At 44.6% G+C, this 17719-nt stretch overlaps 1 protein-coding gene across 1 annotated transcript in view; it reads left to right on the top strand.

Annotated features, from left to right (window-relative positions):
- Positions 1–17719, top strand: part of LOC101317476 (RP1 axonemal microtubule associated) — a 303982-nt gene that overhangs the window by 211068 nt on the left and 75195 nt on the right. The window contains 3 exon segments of the mRNA XM_073794757.1: positions 8618–8740; positions 8743–8819; positions 11973–12173. Of these exon segments, the coding sequence (XP_073650858.1) occupies positions 8618–8740; positions 8743–8819; positions 11973–12173 (401 nt within the window).

Here is a 17719-nt window from a genome sequence, read left to right on the forward strand (position 1 = left end):
GAATATAGAGTATCATGCATTACTATAGAGGTTTGAGGTATTTGGGGGCCAATCGAGGAAAAACACATGACCACAAGAACAGCAGCAGTAGCACACCCGAGCTTCTTGTGTGAGGCCTCGCCAGGTTTGCACATGGGTGTGTCCCTCATAGCAGGAGTCTGTTCCTCCTCAGAAAGGGCAGAGGGCACAGGAGCTCCCGGGGAGAGGAAGATCTGGGGAGGGGGGTTTATACGTCTAGATGACGTCTCTCAGCAGCACAGTGGGGCGTCTCTGTGTCCCCGAGCTCCAAAGGACAGCAGATAGGGGCCTTATAACTGCAAGGCCCTATTTTCTCAAGGTAGGAGCTGTTGGGTGAGGTTTTTGTGGGGTATGCAAAGCAGGCAGACTGTAAATTGCTACAGATTTGCTTGTTGGAGCAATTTTTTTTTTTTTTTTATTGTGGAGAAAATCATTTGGGCTGTTTTGAAGTTATAAAAGTTGAGTTTGCTGCCAGTGGGTTTTTGAGCTAATGGGTCTCTGTCTGCAGTGAAGAAATAATCAACCTATGGGCCAGTATACAGAGGTTACCTTTGACTCATTTATATAACAATTCCACACTGGGAAATGTGACAAGTTTATGTGAATCCAATCATAGTTAATAATATGTAGGGGTTTATAATTTATATGATTTGGAAAATGACTAGCTAATGTCTAATCCACTCTTTTGAGCTCTCCAGGCCTGTGGAGAGCTCTAGGAGAGGTGATCAAAATAATCCTAAGGGACCATCTTTAACCTGGAAACAGCGCGGTGAATTATTGGGTTGCGATGGTATATCCAAGAGAAAATGATGGACTCACCACATGTCTGGCTTAGCCATTGCAGTGAAAAAAAATTAGATTCAACCATGGTTTCTGCTTTCAGTCTGCATGGAGAAAGAAGATCCAGTAGCAAGCATGCACAGAGTAGGGGCAGTTAAATGCTGAATTGTATGTTCAGGCCCTAGTCGCAGTAGGTTTCCAGTAAGAGGTACCCGTGTACCCTGGAGGAACTGGGAAGGTTTGTGGACAAGGAGGTGTGAACAAGGGCAGAGCAGGGAGACGTGGGGAGAGGAAGGCTGCTCGGAGACGGCCTGCTTCAGTTATCAGTGCTGCACATGCGTTACCATGAAATATTACACAATTACAAGCGTAAAATGACTTGTCCCCCCACGAGGGAAAGTGAAGCTGAAGTAGTTTCCTCATGTTTGAACGGTGCTTTAATAGCCTAGAGTTTGTCAGACACAATTTGCTTGAGCTTGTTTAGGTAGAGTCAGTGGATAAATGCATTGACTTAAGGACCTTCCATCACCACGTCTTGCATTCCTAGAAAGGAATCTGTCTGTGACCAACATCTTCTGTTGATAATTACCCTCCAGCCATTATATCCTTTCTCAGTATTTCACAACTGCACGGGAAGTTCATGTCTGTGCAATAGCAAGCTTTAGTCATCTCTATGCCTTGCCCAGAGGAGCAATGCAGTGATGTTTACATCTTCTACATGTTTTTCTTAATCAATATTTCCCTTTTCTTCCAGGACACCACCCCCCCACCGCGGCTTTTTTTTTTTTTTAACTAGGACTAGCATAGTCCTACTTAAATTAGCTCTACATTTTAGGACAGAGCAGGACCAAGATAATTTCCCTTTTATGTTTCAATATGCCTGGGTGGGAGGAAGAGAGCAACAGATCTCTCTGTTCTGGACTTCGTTGCTCAAGTTAATAGTAACGCAGCCGCATAAAGGCGTGTATAATTGCACTCACACTCCAGGTACTCCAACAGGTTGTGCTGGAGCCCCCATGATGTAGAAGGGGTTCTGCCAGGAGTTCAAGCGTGCCAGCATGACTAAGACGCAGCTCTTGTCTTCGATGAGTTCATTCCACAGTTAATCCGACTATAAACCAGGTTGTGGTTTAGTTCTCCTCAGAGTTTTAATTTTAATAGTCATATATCCAAGGCAATGCCTATCTCACTACATCTTTCTTCCAGAAGATTTATTGAAGGAGCTAATTGATTTCTGCCATTCTCTCAAGTTCTGAGCAGAAATGGTGGGTAACCTGACTGAGGTGTTATAACCTCAGTGTTGAATTCTGATGTGTTAATTCAGGCCTTGTAAGTAGTACTTTGTGGCTGTTCCAGTGAGCTATTTTTGGGACATGTATGTACTCGGTTGAAATTTCTTAAAGTAATCCAGGAATTTTAGGTTTCTGAGAAAGCAGGAGTGAGTTTTCATGGTAATATTTTCTTGTAAAACGACTAATTTTTGCTGCTGTAAATCAGCAGGGGGAGCTCAGCAGATGAACTTTAGTTTCTACTGAAGCCACTCCTAAAATTCTCTCTATTCATTCAGAAAATTAAAACAAATGCTGAAGACTTCATATTATAAAGACACTGCTCTTCCTTAAGCATTTTATTTAGTTGTTTGTCTTAAAGGGGAAATGAATGTATGTTTCCATGAAAAAATACTTTTGGAAACTCACCCTTTTATTCCTCACACCCATCCCAACAGAAGATGGCTTTGAACCTTATTATCTCTGTATTTTTTTTCTCAGCCATACTGACTTTTTGTAATGCTCACATCTGGCAACTTTGTCTCAGAGCTAAAGCAACAGTCAGGGCTTCTGGTTTTTTCAGTAGAGAAGTATACTGAGGATGCTGTGGTCTGAGAGCCAAAAGGAAATACTGTTTCCAAAAACAGAACGGTGGGTTCTATATAGATCAAAGGCTACCTTTTGTGGACTCAGAAAATCTATAAAGTCTGCCATTATTAGGATATGTGCTGTGAGGGTTTTTCCCCCATTGATAACGATGAACTGTTTACAGCCAACAGTTTCTTGTGATGAGCAACGAGAACACTTACCGGACATTACTGTTTGGGGGAACCAGTGCTTCTGACACGTGTTTGTTGGAATTATTCCTAGTATCCCAAGTTGAAATGGGTGAAAACATGCTCTTTTGCTTAGCATTTAGATTTTCAGGAGGGAATACCTGCCCCATTTCGTGACGCTCTGGCAGTGTGGGGTCTAGTGGTAGATTTTTATGTCATTCAAAGTTTGAGAGTTTTCCTTGATCATAATTTAGGTACCTCTTTGGAGGTCTGACTTGCTATTTCAGTCACAGTAATAACACATTAATACAGTTGTGCTAGCTAGCTTCCAAAATACTGATATAAATTATTAATCCAAGTCACTGAATTGATTCCAGGTAACCAATAGCTTGGAGCCCAAATAAAATGGCTCTAACTGAACACTGTCATATAGTAATTAACTTTGAATATTGAACAAAGGAGAGGGGCAGTCCAAGATGGTGGCACAGGAAGATCCTAAACTCATCTCCTCTCACAGACACACCACATCTCCAGCTGCATTTCAGAGGAACAATCCCCTCTGAAAAAACCCTGAAAACTAGCTGAACTGCTCCTCCACAACAAAGGATAAAAGGGCACATCAGGCCGGATAGGAGAGGCAGAGATGCAGGTAGCCAACAACCCTACGCCCAGCGTGGCATCCCTCGATAGGGATGGACTCACAGGTCCGGAGCTTCTCCCAGAGGACCTTCTCCTAGACCTGCACGGGAGAGATGAGCCCCCAAGACATCTGGCTTAGGAAACAAACGGGGCTGGTTCTCCTTTCAAAGGGCTTACATGTGATCTCTTTTGCCCAGGACCCAGCACAAAAGCAGCAGTTTGAAAAGCACCTAGCCTATATGTGAGGGGGATTCATTTGCTAATCTTAAAGCATCTACTGGAGGGGCAGGGGACGACTGGGACTCTCCAGGGACAATGGTGCTGATGGACACGGTTTTTGAACTCTCCCTCTACCCTGCTGGCATAGGCGGGAGAGTGCAGACATGGCACCTTCCTGAGCCCTGCTGAGGCCTGCAGGGGCAAGTGGCCATGGCACTGTCCTGCTGCCACGAAGAAGCAGGCAGACACTCTTACCACTCGCGGTTGGGGCTGGTGAACACACACACACACACACACACACATCACAGCATCCTCCTGATTCTTTGCTAAAGTGGATGGGCACCCACAGACTAGGTATTTTCCTGCTGCCTTGCTGAAGCCGGGAGTGTATCCCTCCCCCCGTGCTCTCCAGCTGCCTTGCTGGGGCTGGCAGGTACATGCATTCCACATGGAGGACAGCCCTTGATTACCTGGCCCTGGCGGCCAAGGGTGTTGCATTCCTGCACTCCACAGGATTGTAACAACTGGAAAGACGGTTCTTGGGAGGCTCCACTCCCAGGGCACTGCCCAGACAGCAGACTGAAACAGCCCCCCAACTCTTCCTGTGAAAGAGGCCTGTTTACTGGTTCAGGAGCTTCAGCCTGAGGGACAGGCTTCAGGTCTGTGCACATCCAGAGGCTGCAGACGTGCTCTCAGGGAGCATAAGCAGGGAGACACCATCCTTGCTAAGTCCTTAGGCCTCACTACACTGTGACAAAACCTCCCAGAAAGGAGCTTGTACACTCAGCCACGGGATACTTCATGCTCTCCTGGTCTGGAGGCCAGCAGGAGTTAAGATTATGACCCAATAGGACTAAATATATTTGCATACTTTAAAAGCTGCTGCCTCAGGGTTTGGCTTCCAATCACCTAAAACTAGGTGCTAAATGAGATCACTCCACCTGGAACACTGACACGTCTTGGCATACCCTCAACAACAGGGACCATGAATAAACCAGGCTACTTAGACAATCACACAGGTTTGAGAGACAACCAAGAGCTAGTGCAAGCTCGAACAATAAGGTCCATCACCTACACAAGGCCACTCCTTCAAGATTGGAAAGGTGGCTCTTTCACCTAATACATAGACAGAAACACAGAGAATCAGGCAAAATGAGGAAACGAATATGTTCTAAATGAAAGAACAAGATAAAAACTCAGAAGAAGACCTTAATGAAATGGAGATCAGTAACCTACCTAATAAAAAATTCAAAGTAATTGTCAAAAACATGCTCACTGACCTTGGAAAAAGAATTGATGAACATGGTGAGAACTTCAATAAAGAAACAGAAAACATAAAGCATCGAACAGAAGTCACAGCGCTTAAGGATACAATAATTGAAGTAAAAAAATGCATTAAAGGGGTTCAACAGCAGGTTGGATGAGGTAAAAAAATGAATCAGTGAGTTGGCAGACAAAGCAATGAAACTCACTCAAACAGAGAGGCAAAAAGAAAAAAGAATTTTAAGAAGTGAAGATAGCTGGATGTATGGGACAACATCAAGCAGGATAGCATTAACATTATAGGGGTCCCAGAAGAAGAGGGAAAAAGGGACAGAATACTTATTTGAAGAAATAGTGGTTGAAAACTACTCTAACCTGGGGAAGGAAACAGACATTCAGGTCCGGGAAGACCGAGAGTTCCAAATAAGATGAACCCAAAGAGATCCACACCAAGATACACTATAATGAAAATGTCAAAAGTTAAAGATAGTGAGAAAATCTTAAAAGCAATGAGAGAAAAACAACTTGTTATGCACAAGGGAAATCCCATAAGGCTATCAGCAGATATTTCAGCAGAAATTTTTTGGGCCAGAAGGGAGTGACATGATATATTCAAAGTGCTGAAAGGAAAAAAAACTTCCAACCAAGAATACTCTATCTGGCAAAGTTATTCAGAATAGAAAGAGAGAGAGAGTTTTCCAGACACAAAAACTAAAGGAGTTCATCACCACTAAACTGGCTTTATAAGAAATGTTAAAGGGATATCTTTAAGCTGAAAACAAATGACACTAGTTAATAACAAGAAAACATATGAAAGTAAAATCTCACTGGTAAAGGTAAATATATAATAAAGACAGTGGGTTAATCACTGGTAAAGCTAGTATGAATGTTGAAAGACATAAGTTGTAAAATTAACGAAAACTACAATAATTAAGGGGTATATAAAATTAAAATGTGACATTAAAATGCCACATAAAATGTCGAGTGGGGGAGTAAAAATGCAGAATTTTGAAGTGAGTTCAAATTTCAGTTGCGAACTAGCTTAAAATAGACTCTTATATACATAGGATGTTAGATGTGAACATCACAGTAACCACAAAGCAAAAACCTATAGGAGAAACACAAAAGAAAATGAGAAAGGAATCTAAATATAATACTAAAGAAAGTCATCCAACCATAAGGAAAGACAAAAAAGAGAAGAAAGGAACAAAGAGGAACTACAAAAATAGCCAGAAAAAAATTAACAAAATGGCAATAAGTACATACCTATCAATAATTACTTTAAATGTAAATGGACTAAATTCTCTAATCAGAAGACATAGAGTGGCTGAAAAGGTAAAAAACCAAGACTCATTTATATGTTGCATACAAGAGATTCATTTCAGATATTAGGACACACACAGACTGAAAGTGAAGGGATGGAAAAAGATAGTCCACGCAAAAGAAATGAAAAGAAAGCTGAGGTACCTGTATTCATAACAGACAAAACAGACTTTAAAACGAAGATTGTAAGAAAAGACAAGGAAGTGCATTATGTAATAATAAAGTGTTCAATTCACCGAGAAGATATAACGCTTGTAAATATATGTCTACCCAAAATAGGAGCACCAAAATATATAAAGCAAATATTAAGACCTGAAGGGAGAAACTGACAGCAGTGCAGTAATAGTAGGGGACTTTAACACTCCATGTACATCAATGGGTAAATCATCCAGGCAGAAAATCAAGAAGGAAAAATCGGCCTTAAGTGACACATTAGTTCAGATAGACTTTATAAATGTGTACAGAACATTCTACCCCAAATCAGCAGCATACACATTCCTCTCAAGTGCACATGGGACATTGTCTAGGGTAGATCACACGTTAGTCCACAAAACAAGTCTCAATAAATTTAATAATGAAATCATATCAAGCATTTTTTTCCAACCACAATGGTATGAAGCAAGAAATCTGATAAAGAGACAAAGCCTGGAGAGCTTTGGAGGCTTGGCTGAGACACGCAGAGTTAGTAGCTTTCGAGGCCAGAGCCCCTCCTCCTGACCCTTGGCCCGGTACTCTCTCCAAGTGTCTGGGCTGTCTCTGTAGCGTGTGCTACATGTGACTTGGATAAATTGGCTCACTTGGAATAGGAACTCTCTGGAAACTTCTTGATTCTTCTGAGCCTTTGAATTGAAATGAGATGTAGGTTTTCGTGTATTTGTTATTATTTTAAAATTAGTACTACTTGATGTGAGCTCTAGGCAGTCTTGAGATGAGCTAAACTAGGTAAGAGATTGCTTTATTTATTTATTTTTTGAAGTTTTAAGGCATCTTGTAAATATTTCCAGGTCCTTTTCATTTTCAGTTACTTCTTCACTTCAGGATTCTAGAAAGAACCACAAAAGAGAAAGAGCACATTCTGAGATGCAGTAAGAAAAATATTTGTTTCTGAGGATTTTCTAGTTCAGTGAAAGCAGGCAGCACCAGCTTCCTCTTCTCACAACATCTCCAGTCAAGTGTTTAATCTCGAAAGACTCCAGAAGTTCATAGAAACGTTCTAAAAGTTGTGCCAGTTCATTTGAACCAAAGATAAATTCATGCATTTAATAGTTCCTCAGTCAGTTGCAATTACCATACTTGATCCTCTTTGTATAGTCCTTGTAACAAATAGAGTATTATCATAAGGAACAGAGCAGAAATAAGGAGACTTAGAAGCAGGCTTTGACTTCGTATCTGATTTGCAACAATGCTTGGAGTGTTCTCTGAGAACATGTTTAAGCCTTACTCTCTTTTCATTTTTCCAACTCCAGAAAGGAAGCACCAATACTGGCATTAGTACTTGCACCTCCGTCCCTATTACCAGATCTTGTAGAACAGCATAAGCACTTTAAGTGCCCAACAAATGTGTTGGTGACTAGTTGCCTTTATTATTCATATTTTTTAAGAATCATCAGACAAATTGAATACATAATAGAAGTAGAAGTATTTTTTTGTTTTATATTTACAACAAAGGTTTGTGATATTTCAGACTAGGATTCCTCAAAGTATTTTCCTCAGCTTTTCTCATCCAAATACATTCTGTATTTTATATCCAGTGTCCAGCAGACAGCTAGCCTCAAGAATGTGTTTGTTGACTTTGACTATATATCATTTCTCTTCCAAGAAAATACAAGATTGAATTTAGGATTAAATAATACCGTGAAGAGTGTTTCATAAAACAAAGTAGAATAGAAATATAGGTGGTGGTAATTGTTGTTGGTTAGTAACTGCATTTAGTCCGAGTCCTCACAGGCAGGAAATGAAGATGTGAGCCTGGGCCAGGGAGGAGGCCTTTACATCATTTTAAACTTTAAGCATCACCTACAGTAATAACGTCACCCTTGCCAATAAAATACTGATCATGAAATATCCTCCTATGTCATACATAAAAGAACAGCTTTTTTTTTTTTTTTTTTTTTTTTTTTAAAGCTTTCATTTGTCTTTTTGAAAAAGCTATTTGCTTTTTCGGAGCATTTGCTCGTGGTGTAAAAATGCCCATTTATAATTAAAATTAATGATTGAAAGATCAAAAATCTCTCCATAGATACAGCAAGTCCAGATTAGAGGAATTCTCATACAATGATTTTTATCGTAGTGTGGCCCATGGATCTGGGTTCCGTCTGTATGAACTCCCAGGTGATTAATTTCCTTCTTTCTCTCCCCTTTGCTTTGTCAGTAGTGAGATACCTTGCTGACGTCCGTACTGGGCAACTGAAGGAAGCAGAAACGGAGGCCGAAGTATTCCTGTGTCTCTGTGGGACACTGTGTCTCAGAGGTAAGACTCTGGTCTAAGACTGCTGTACAAATCCAGCATGCCAGTAAAACTTCAAAGAGGACAGGTGTGTCTGCACAGATAACCTTCCCGTGTTCTTAGCAATCTCTCCAAAGGTGGCCATACGTGATTGAAAGTTGACAAGGGCTTGACACCCTTCAAGTTTTTGTTTTAGAACATCTTCAGCACAAGTTTTCCTGACCCGACTTCCTAATGTGCTTTGTTTTAGAAGTTTTTCTTGAAAGAAAAATGGGACACACTATACTAGCAATGAATAATAGAACAAAGAAAAAGACATTAAAAATTAGTGAGGGTGTAAGTAAAAGAAAAAAATGAGATCATATCAGGGAAAAATATATGTGAACATACCCTGTCAGGACTGGGAAGTACAAAGCCTTATTCTAAAAGGTCAAGTCATAGAAGGACCATTATAGGATATTTCTCAGAATAATGCAGCACCCTTTCTTTAAGACATCTTGAACGGAGCCAAATACATTATTCTCACACCTTAAAGCCCTTCATATTCCCTTTTGTCCTTTATATACACATATGAGTCTTTCTATATAGTTGATGCTTGAGGAGTTGCAGTGATGTATATAATCAACCCAGTTAATTTTTAATGTTATTTTGTTGTGTATAGAAAAAAAAAGTACAATTTGGGGTCTGAGATTAAGAATAGGGAATATCTACAGCATGAGTACATTTTTAAGCAAGAAGACTCCCGAACCAGTTTGAGAGTGCTGTTTTTCAAACTGTTTTGTACTTGTAGTTTATGAAATATTTTGAAACATCAGAGCTCTTAAAGCTCACCTACAGCTTTTATTTGTCACTGCAGGTAACACAGCTTTCATCACAGTGAGGGAAAACAACAAAATTATGCCTCATTTTTGCTGTTACAAGTGAATTATTAATTTTGAGCAGAAACAAAGTTTTAGATGCCATGATATTATTATTGATATTACACCAAGTGATCAGTGAAGCTATCCTGGCTTTCATTCCCAGGCGCTTTGACCCTCCCACTTGGTGGTGGTTGGTGAAGGCGCCGTCTCTCCTGGCCGCCTGCTGGTGGCTCGGCCTGCGCGGCATGGTGTGGGATTACCAACTAAGCTTTTGCAAGTGAAACGTCTGCATGGTGAATCGTCTTCAGTTCATCATCGTGTACAGCACCTCCCAGAGAGTGGGAAGGGTGTATTATAGATTGAAAACAATCCAGTGTATAAAAAGAGTAAACAGTGTAGGTTTAGTGGCATGTTCTATAGTTTAGAGTCAGAGATGTAACTGCTTTTCTTCCCTAGTTCATTTTAGAGTTCTCTATTATCTTCCTCAATGGATGGAATGTAATGGAAATGCCAAAAGGTTTCAAGAGTTCTGCTGCAAGAAACTGTGGCAACCATCTTGTAGTTAATTGCCAGGATGATTCCACACGAACCACAGCTCACATCCTTAGCCACATCCTTCCCATTTTGATCATTTGTGACGTCAGGCGGAACACATAAGGAAAAGGCTATTCATTTTTCTAAACCGAAGGGCCAGCACCGTCCTAATGTCTCTCCATGGGTTTATCTCTGCTCATGTCCTCCCTATTTGCCCCTCAGAGGTGACCCTGTAGCCCTTTCCGTCCATGTCCTTAGGGCCTTGGGCTGGTTGTTGTCGTTTTCTCTGCAAAGTGTACAGCTGTGTAGTCAACAGGCAGCCACACACATAATAGACCTAGTTTAGTTCTGTCTTCAGAACTAAAGATACTTGAAGAAAAAAGAGGAAACAGGAGAGCTGGTTCAGGCAACCTTTCTTGACCTTGAGGTTTCCTCATTCAGATTTGCTTCGAAGCAGAACGTGAAGACCAGGGTAGTTGATCTGGGAGGGGATCTCAGTGTGACCTGAAGAGAATGGAGAAAAGCCCAAGAAGAGACAGTACTGAGCTTTGGCTACTGGGACTCCTTGCTAGAGAATTTCAGAGAAACCCTGTGGACACCCCTCAACACTGCCCCACCGGCGAAACCCTCAGGAGAAGAAGCCGTGAGCTGTAGGGTGTGAGATGGAGAGCTGTCAGCACGCCTGCACTATGGACCCACAAATGGCCCCAAGGACAAGGCTGGGGCCCAGGCGTATCTACCACCACAGGTGACGTGTATCAGGAAATGTCCCTTTTGAAGCACGCTGGGGGTGCAGGAGAGTGACAGCGGGACTGTGCAGGGACACCAGGAACACACACAGTCACAATGTGGTGACCAAAATATCACAGGACTAGTGATGGTTTGGGTTTGGCCTAAACAAGAGAAGATTTCCATCAACAGCACGGAACCAACAGCTGATGCCAGGTAGTGTGTCTTCAAATATGAAATTGAAACGTACTCTAGTGCCCGTGCAGGCAGCTGCTTAGACAGCCTGTGCCACAGAAAAGTGATGCTGGATTTGCACTTCTACCGCAAAGTAGTGAGACCGTAGTTAATATTCAGCTGTCACTTCTGGGAACGTCGCAGACTTAATTAAATTCCTGACCCTTTCCTCAGATGATCTTCAGGTGGTCTGTTCTCAGCAGGAGTCTGTGAGGAAGTGACGTGTGAGTTCTTTCTCTTCCGACCAGCGTAGCACCTACGTTAGGTCCTGCGTCTCTGGAAACCTCAGTGAGTTTTTGCCATGATAAAATGAAGGTTCCAAGATGCTCTTTCACAACAAACCCGGCGGTGTGCTTCACATTATTTACAGAAGAAGGTGTTCGAGAAGGTTTATTGGGGAGAGAAAGGAGGGAGAGAAGGAAGAAAGGAAGGAAAGAGGGGAGGGAGGGAGAGAAAGGAATTTGTTCCTCCGTGCCTCAAGGAGAATCAGCAGTCATGGAAAGCAAGTGTGCTGTCAGGCCCCCACGCCAGCCTGACCATCTAGCAAACTGCGTCCCGGGGGCAGGAATCTAAGCAAGGGAAGAGCGCCAAACTGGAGGCCTTTGTGTTAGGGTTTGTTTCTTGGTTACACTGGACACGACCACAGTGGAGGAGATAAAACTCCAGGAGAGAAAAAAGCATAGCTAGAAATACATCTTTAATAGATAAAAAAGTAGTTGGCTTATTCTTCTTCCCTTACTACCCCGTTGGATGCTAACTGTAGTAGCATCTCTGCCGAAGTATTGTGCTGCTCCCGGCACCCCTCGGGCTGTTATTATTGCCCCCATTCGTCTTGTGCTGGACTCACGCTATCTCTCTGGGGTTTTCTCTGCCTCCGGCACCGGGTGGATACATTTCAAGTGGAAGCAGTGTCGCCTGGAAAACTGCAGAAGGCGCTGTGGCGCTGTGAGGCCAGTGACAAGTCTCAGGGCTGGTGCTGCAAGTTGGTGGTGGCCAGGGAGCCAGGGCTGCGTCCGCGTCCACCTTCTCCTGTGAAACGTAGTGCTGTCCCCGTGCCGCCTCAGAAGATGGAACTGCAGTGTGTGTGAGTGCGTTTGTGTGTTTAGGTGCATGGATTTGTGTCGTTTCCTCAGTATTCCACATCACGCATCACTCGTCGAGTGTTTCAGTAAATAATCTATTGCTAAGCATCGTAAGGAAATCTTATCTTGTAATTTCTTATTATTTCAACTCGCTCTAAGTCACAAAAGGACAAAAGTTTCACACTGGAAATTACTGCCTACAACGTGAGAATATTTGTTTAAATATTGGTCCCTTTACGTTACTAAAACGGTAACGTTCTAACAATTTCATATCGAATTAAGCAAGGAGACTTTTAGAGGGAACTCTCAGAACATGAGAAAGACAAAGATGGAAACCTAGATAACTCGGGCTTTCCCGCAGGCCTCATAAGGAACAGACCGCAAGCACCTCCCTCCATTTCTGATCTGACCCTACAGCCTTGAGGTTAAGCTTTGCTCTCTAGATCCCTTCCTTTCTCAAGAAAACCCAGCTTCAGCTGGCCGGGGCCAGGAGGGGACCCAGACCCAAGACAGGACAGGTTTCTCCATGAAAACCCAATCTACTGTGGACATGGAGTGAGAATCCTGGAGCTCTGTTCTGAAATTGTGGACCCTCAGTGTTGGGGACAGCCTTATCTTTCCAGATAAAGACAGATTATCTTTCCAAATAGATAATCAACCAGGAAATGAGGCACAGACAGGGGCACTGGAAAATTCAAGGGGGCAGATTTGGAGATGCCAAAGCCACTACGACTTTAATTACTAAGCAAAAAGCGGGTAAAAAACAATGAGTCAGTTCAACTAAAAATACTCACCATATACCACCAAAAACTACAAACACAGAGGTGATTGGCGGGGCTGCAGTCAATGGAGCAGCGAATGGCGCCGTGGGAACCAGGCCAGGGCAGGCTCGCCCGCCTGTTCCTCGCCTGGCCGGCGTTCGCTCGCTTTCTCAGAGTTCCCGCTGAATTCATCCCGCTTCCTCCGTTGCCACTTCCTCCACCCTAATCAGCGTCCTTGTGTCTCAGCCTGGGTCTGAGCCGTCCTCTGATCGTCCCGGCTCTTTCTGCGCCCCTCGACCCCGCTGACGGCCTCCACGCCGACTGTACTCTGGTGCTTATCTTGCTGATCTTCATTCGGACTCAAGCTTGTCTTTTGCTCTTTCATTCTTCCTTTGCTCTATTATGACTTTCATTCTCTAGCATTATATTGTATAGTTTTGCCCTAAATTTTTACAAGAAAAAGCGTGGGGGGGGAGATCCTGTTCCTAAAGCAGTGTTTTAATTACATCATCCTCCTGTTCAAAAATCTGTATTAATCCCCATTGCCTACCAAAACCAAAACCAAACCTCATGATCTTTCCATTCAAGGCTTTATACCAACTGACTCCATTGCTTTCCCCTCCAGTCTGTTGCTGTAATTGTCCTCTTGCAGGATCTCAGTGAAGTCAGACCACCTGACTTCACCTCTTTGCTTCTGTCCCGCGGAGCGCGCTATTCTTCGCCCAGGTCGCCCTTCCTTGCTCTGCTCTGAGTGTTCTGACCCCGCCCACCCTTTAGTTCCCACTCAGAGTCCGCCCGCTCGCATGAGCGAATTGGCCCGATTAGCAACAGTGTCTCTCTCTTCCCGTGCTTACTCAGAGCTCAGCGCAGACGCCCCCGGCTGCTGAGTGGCAAGTGCGCGGAAGAGGCTTCAGCATCACAGCCCCGCCCACTCCCACCCCAGCACCGGGCCTCCTGGGGGCTGGGGGCAGCTGCATTTATTCCCCACGGCAGAGGAGCTAGGGAGTGATTCATCTAGGGTTTTCTTTTCAGGTTCTTAGGTTCTGACAAACGTTATCACATTAACTCAGCTGATTTATTTAGTTTTATATTTGTTTTTATTTTTTATTGAAATACAGTTGATTTACAATGTTGTGTTAGTTTCAGGCTTACAGAAAGTGATTCAGTTATACATATATATAAATATATATATTCTTTTTTAACATTCTCTTCCATTATAGATTATTACAATTTATTGAGTAGAGTTCCCTGTGCTATACAGTAGGTCCTTATTGGTTATCTATTTTATATATAGCAGTGTGTATAATTTAATTCCAAACCCCTAATTTATCCCTCCTCCCCCCTCTCCCCTTTGGTAACTATGAGTTTGCTTTCTATGTCTGTGAGTCTGTTTCTCTTTTGTGTGTAAGTTCATCTGTATCACTTTTTTAGATTCCACATGTGAGCGATACCATGTGCTATTTGTCTTTCTCTGGTTTACTTCACTTCGCGTGATAATCCCTAGGTCCATCCACGTTACAGCTGATTTCTTTCCAACGTGAAATCTCCCAAAGATAGTTTGGATCGGTTCATCACACTGCCGTGCCTGCACCACCGCCAGCCCCTCCCGCTCCCATCACCTCCTGCATCCCCTCAGCGCATGTCTGTACTGTGCCAGCATGGCCTCGACTAGAAGGAAGACACCGAAGTACTAGCTTAACTTAGTTTCAATGGGTTGTAGCTGAAACAATTTTAATTATAAAATACGTTAAGCGACCAAATGTCATATAACAGGTACGCACTGTCCTGGCGTAACAAATGCTGCTCTGATGTTCTGCCCGTCGCGGTAGGTCCCGAGAAACGGCAGCCGGTGCCCACTCACACAGCACCTGATGAAGAGGGTGAGCTGCAGCCCCCCTTCCCCCCCACCTGCAGACGCGGAGACAAGGCAGGTCCCACTTGCTTAGAGAAGCAGAAGAGCAGCGGCACCAGGGATAGCTCTCAGGCTGAGCCGACCCCTTTTACAACAGCAGCGGACTGCCCAGACCCGCTCGCGGTTGCCTCTGTGCCCCCAGAGCCTTCTCTCTGCGCGAGAAAGGTCCAGGACAGCTTCCCCGGAGGCAGGTGCCAGCCTAGAAGGCTGCGCCGACGGCTGAGGAGACGGGCGCTGGGGCGGGACCTGGACCACCTGCCTCCTGTCACGCCTCGGGCGGCGGGGGGCGGAGGGGCCAAGCTGGGCTGCAGGGTGCGCTCGTTGTGGGAATGAGATCTGGGGCGCTGGCAGCAGAGGCGCACATCAGCGGGGGAAGGGAAAGGCAATCTCAGTCGTGCTCCCGGAAGCTTCCGCACAGACAAGAATGTACAGCACAGCTGAACTGAGGCAGAGAGAAAGCCCACCAACGTTTCGTTCCTTTCCTAACTGAAGGGGGGAAGAGGCTTGGCTGAAATGCAAGGCCCGGCGACCGGGCGAGGACTCTTGCGCACCGCAGACGCCGCCTGCGAGGATTCGCATCTCCTCTTCAGCTGAACACCCACGTCCTATGGCTTTATTTCTGTACCTGAAGATTTTATTTTTCTGCCTTTTCTGCAAAACTAGAGTATACGGCACTGAATTTCTACCATTTACACATAAGATTTAGCTATTTGAGGTTTGGAGCAAGCAAAATTTGCATTTGCATGGGGCAGACATTCAACTGACTATGAACTGAAGTAAATATTCTTATTTACTCTTCGTATTAGTCGCTATGCATGCGGTAACAAAACACTATACACTTGGCGGCTTAAAGCAGCAGAACTGTGTCCTCTGACAGTTCTGGAGGCCAGGAGGCTGAAATCCAGGTAGGCCGGGCCCTGAAGTCTCTGGGGTGCTCCCTTCTAGCGCCGCTGCTGGTTGGGTGCGGCCCGCAGTCCTTGGTGCTCCTGGGCTTGCAGCTGCCTCGCTCCAGCCTCTGCCTCTGTCGCCACAGCCTCTCCTCCTATTCTGAGGAGGACCCAGAGCTGAGGGCTGACCCTGCTCCAGTCTGATCTCATCTGAATCAGTTACATCTACAAAGAGCCGTTTCCACATGTGGCCGCGTTCTGAGATTCTGAGCGCACGTGAATCTGGGGGGCACTGTTTAAGCCAGTGCACTGTTTGAGTGGACCCCCCAGTGTATTACCCACTGCAAGTTCATTAGCATTGAATTAGGTATCTCTAGACTTTTCTGTTTGTCATCAAACTTGTGCTATTGTGTATTCATGCCTGTGTATGTGTGTGTGTGTGTAGACCTTTAATGAAATCATTTAAAAGAAGTTAGTATCTACCTTTAAATAGCAACAGTCTCATTTATGAATATATTCATTAACCCACTTGACCTAGAAGAGTCTAGATTCGCACACAGTTAGTAGCAAAGTTCTTCAGCTTCAGGACGAGGCAGCTTCCCAGCGTCGCCTTCCATTCCTCCCGACTGGTCTGGGAAGCGGCATTGACGTGAGTGGGTGCGAGCAGGTTATCTGAAATAAGGGCCTACTGTGGGCAGCTCTAAATGGGAGGAGACTTATGGATAAAAGAACTGAAAAGTTAAATACAGGTAAATGATACCTAAAACAGCTGCCTGGCTGGACTTGTCAGGGCACAGCAGAACGACCAGCTTTGTCTTCACAAAACCAAATCATGGTCAGATTCATGGTCAGATACGTGGGGTGACCCCAAGGCGTTTTGCCCTAAGGAGGGAGGCCGGGCAGCTGCACAGTTGTCCCCAGGGCTGAGGTTGCAGCCAACACTTGGAAAGTGTTCTAGCCTCACTGCTAGTCAGGAGGCTTTTTTTTTGTTGTTGTTGAGGAAGGTTGAGATCATTTCCTTTGTGTAAAAATGGAAGGAAAGAAGACTTAAGAAGGTGTCCTCTATGGACGGCATAGACCACCAGCAAGTCCTGGATGCTTTCCGAAGGTGAATGCCACCACCACCACCCCCCGCCCCGCCCGCTCCAGGCCACGCCCCCTCAGTGCCTTCTTACTAATGTTGGAAAGAGGGTCTGTTGCGCCATTAGCCATTAAGAGGACTCACCTGCCCGCAGGCCGGCGAGGCAAGCGTTCGAGCAGAGGCGGGTAGGACGGCCTCCCCCCGGCCCCCTCGGGATCCCTCTCTGTCCTGGAGGCGGCCTCGGCCACACCCTGGGGTCGCTGCCAGGCCAAGAGGCCGCAGACTCGGTTCCTCTGTGCTCCCGGGCGGTCCCAGTGCCCTTCTCCCAACCTGCGCTCGCCCCGCTGCTGCTCGGCCCCGGTGCCCGGAGCCTAGCGCGCCCTCACGGTGAATTTACTGTGAATTACCAAAAGGGATGTCCCTTCTGCCTGGAGCCTTCCCTGCAGCCTCGGGTTGGGCCAAGTGCCGCTTCCCGGTAAGCTTTTCCCAAAGCACATAACCCTAACCCGGTGCTTCCTATTCCTATTTCTGTGTTTCTGTCTAGCCTGCCTCTTCCAACTCGCGGAAGACTTTCCTCAAGGTCAGGTCCGTTGCTCCCCGTTTTTACTTACAGCCCCACCACGTTCCCTGGAATAGAACAGGTTAAAATTGCATGTTCAACGGAACCGGAGGGCGTGTGTTCTTGAAGACACCTTAAACCCTAAGGGAAATCACATGAAAGAAGGGATTAGAAATTAGAACATGGAATCTAAAATTTAGTTTAAATACGTCCTAATCTCACTAAGAGGTGTAGACAAAATTATCACTGAATATTCATTTGTAAGTATTAATACAGTACCAAAGAGTGACTCTTGGAATTAGCACAGCAATTAAGAAGTCTGTTGTGCCACTGGTATAGATATTTAGG

Source organism: Tursiops truncatus, chromosome 17 (assembly GCF_011762595.2).
Source record: "Tursiops truncatus isolate mTurTru1 chromosome 17, mTurTru1.mat.Y, whole genome shotgun sequence".
Classification (NCBI taxonomy): Eukaryota; Metazoa; Chordata; class Mammalia; order Artiodactyla; family Delphinidae; genus Tursiops; species Tursiops truncatus.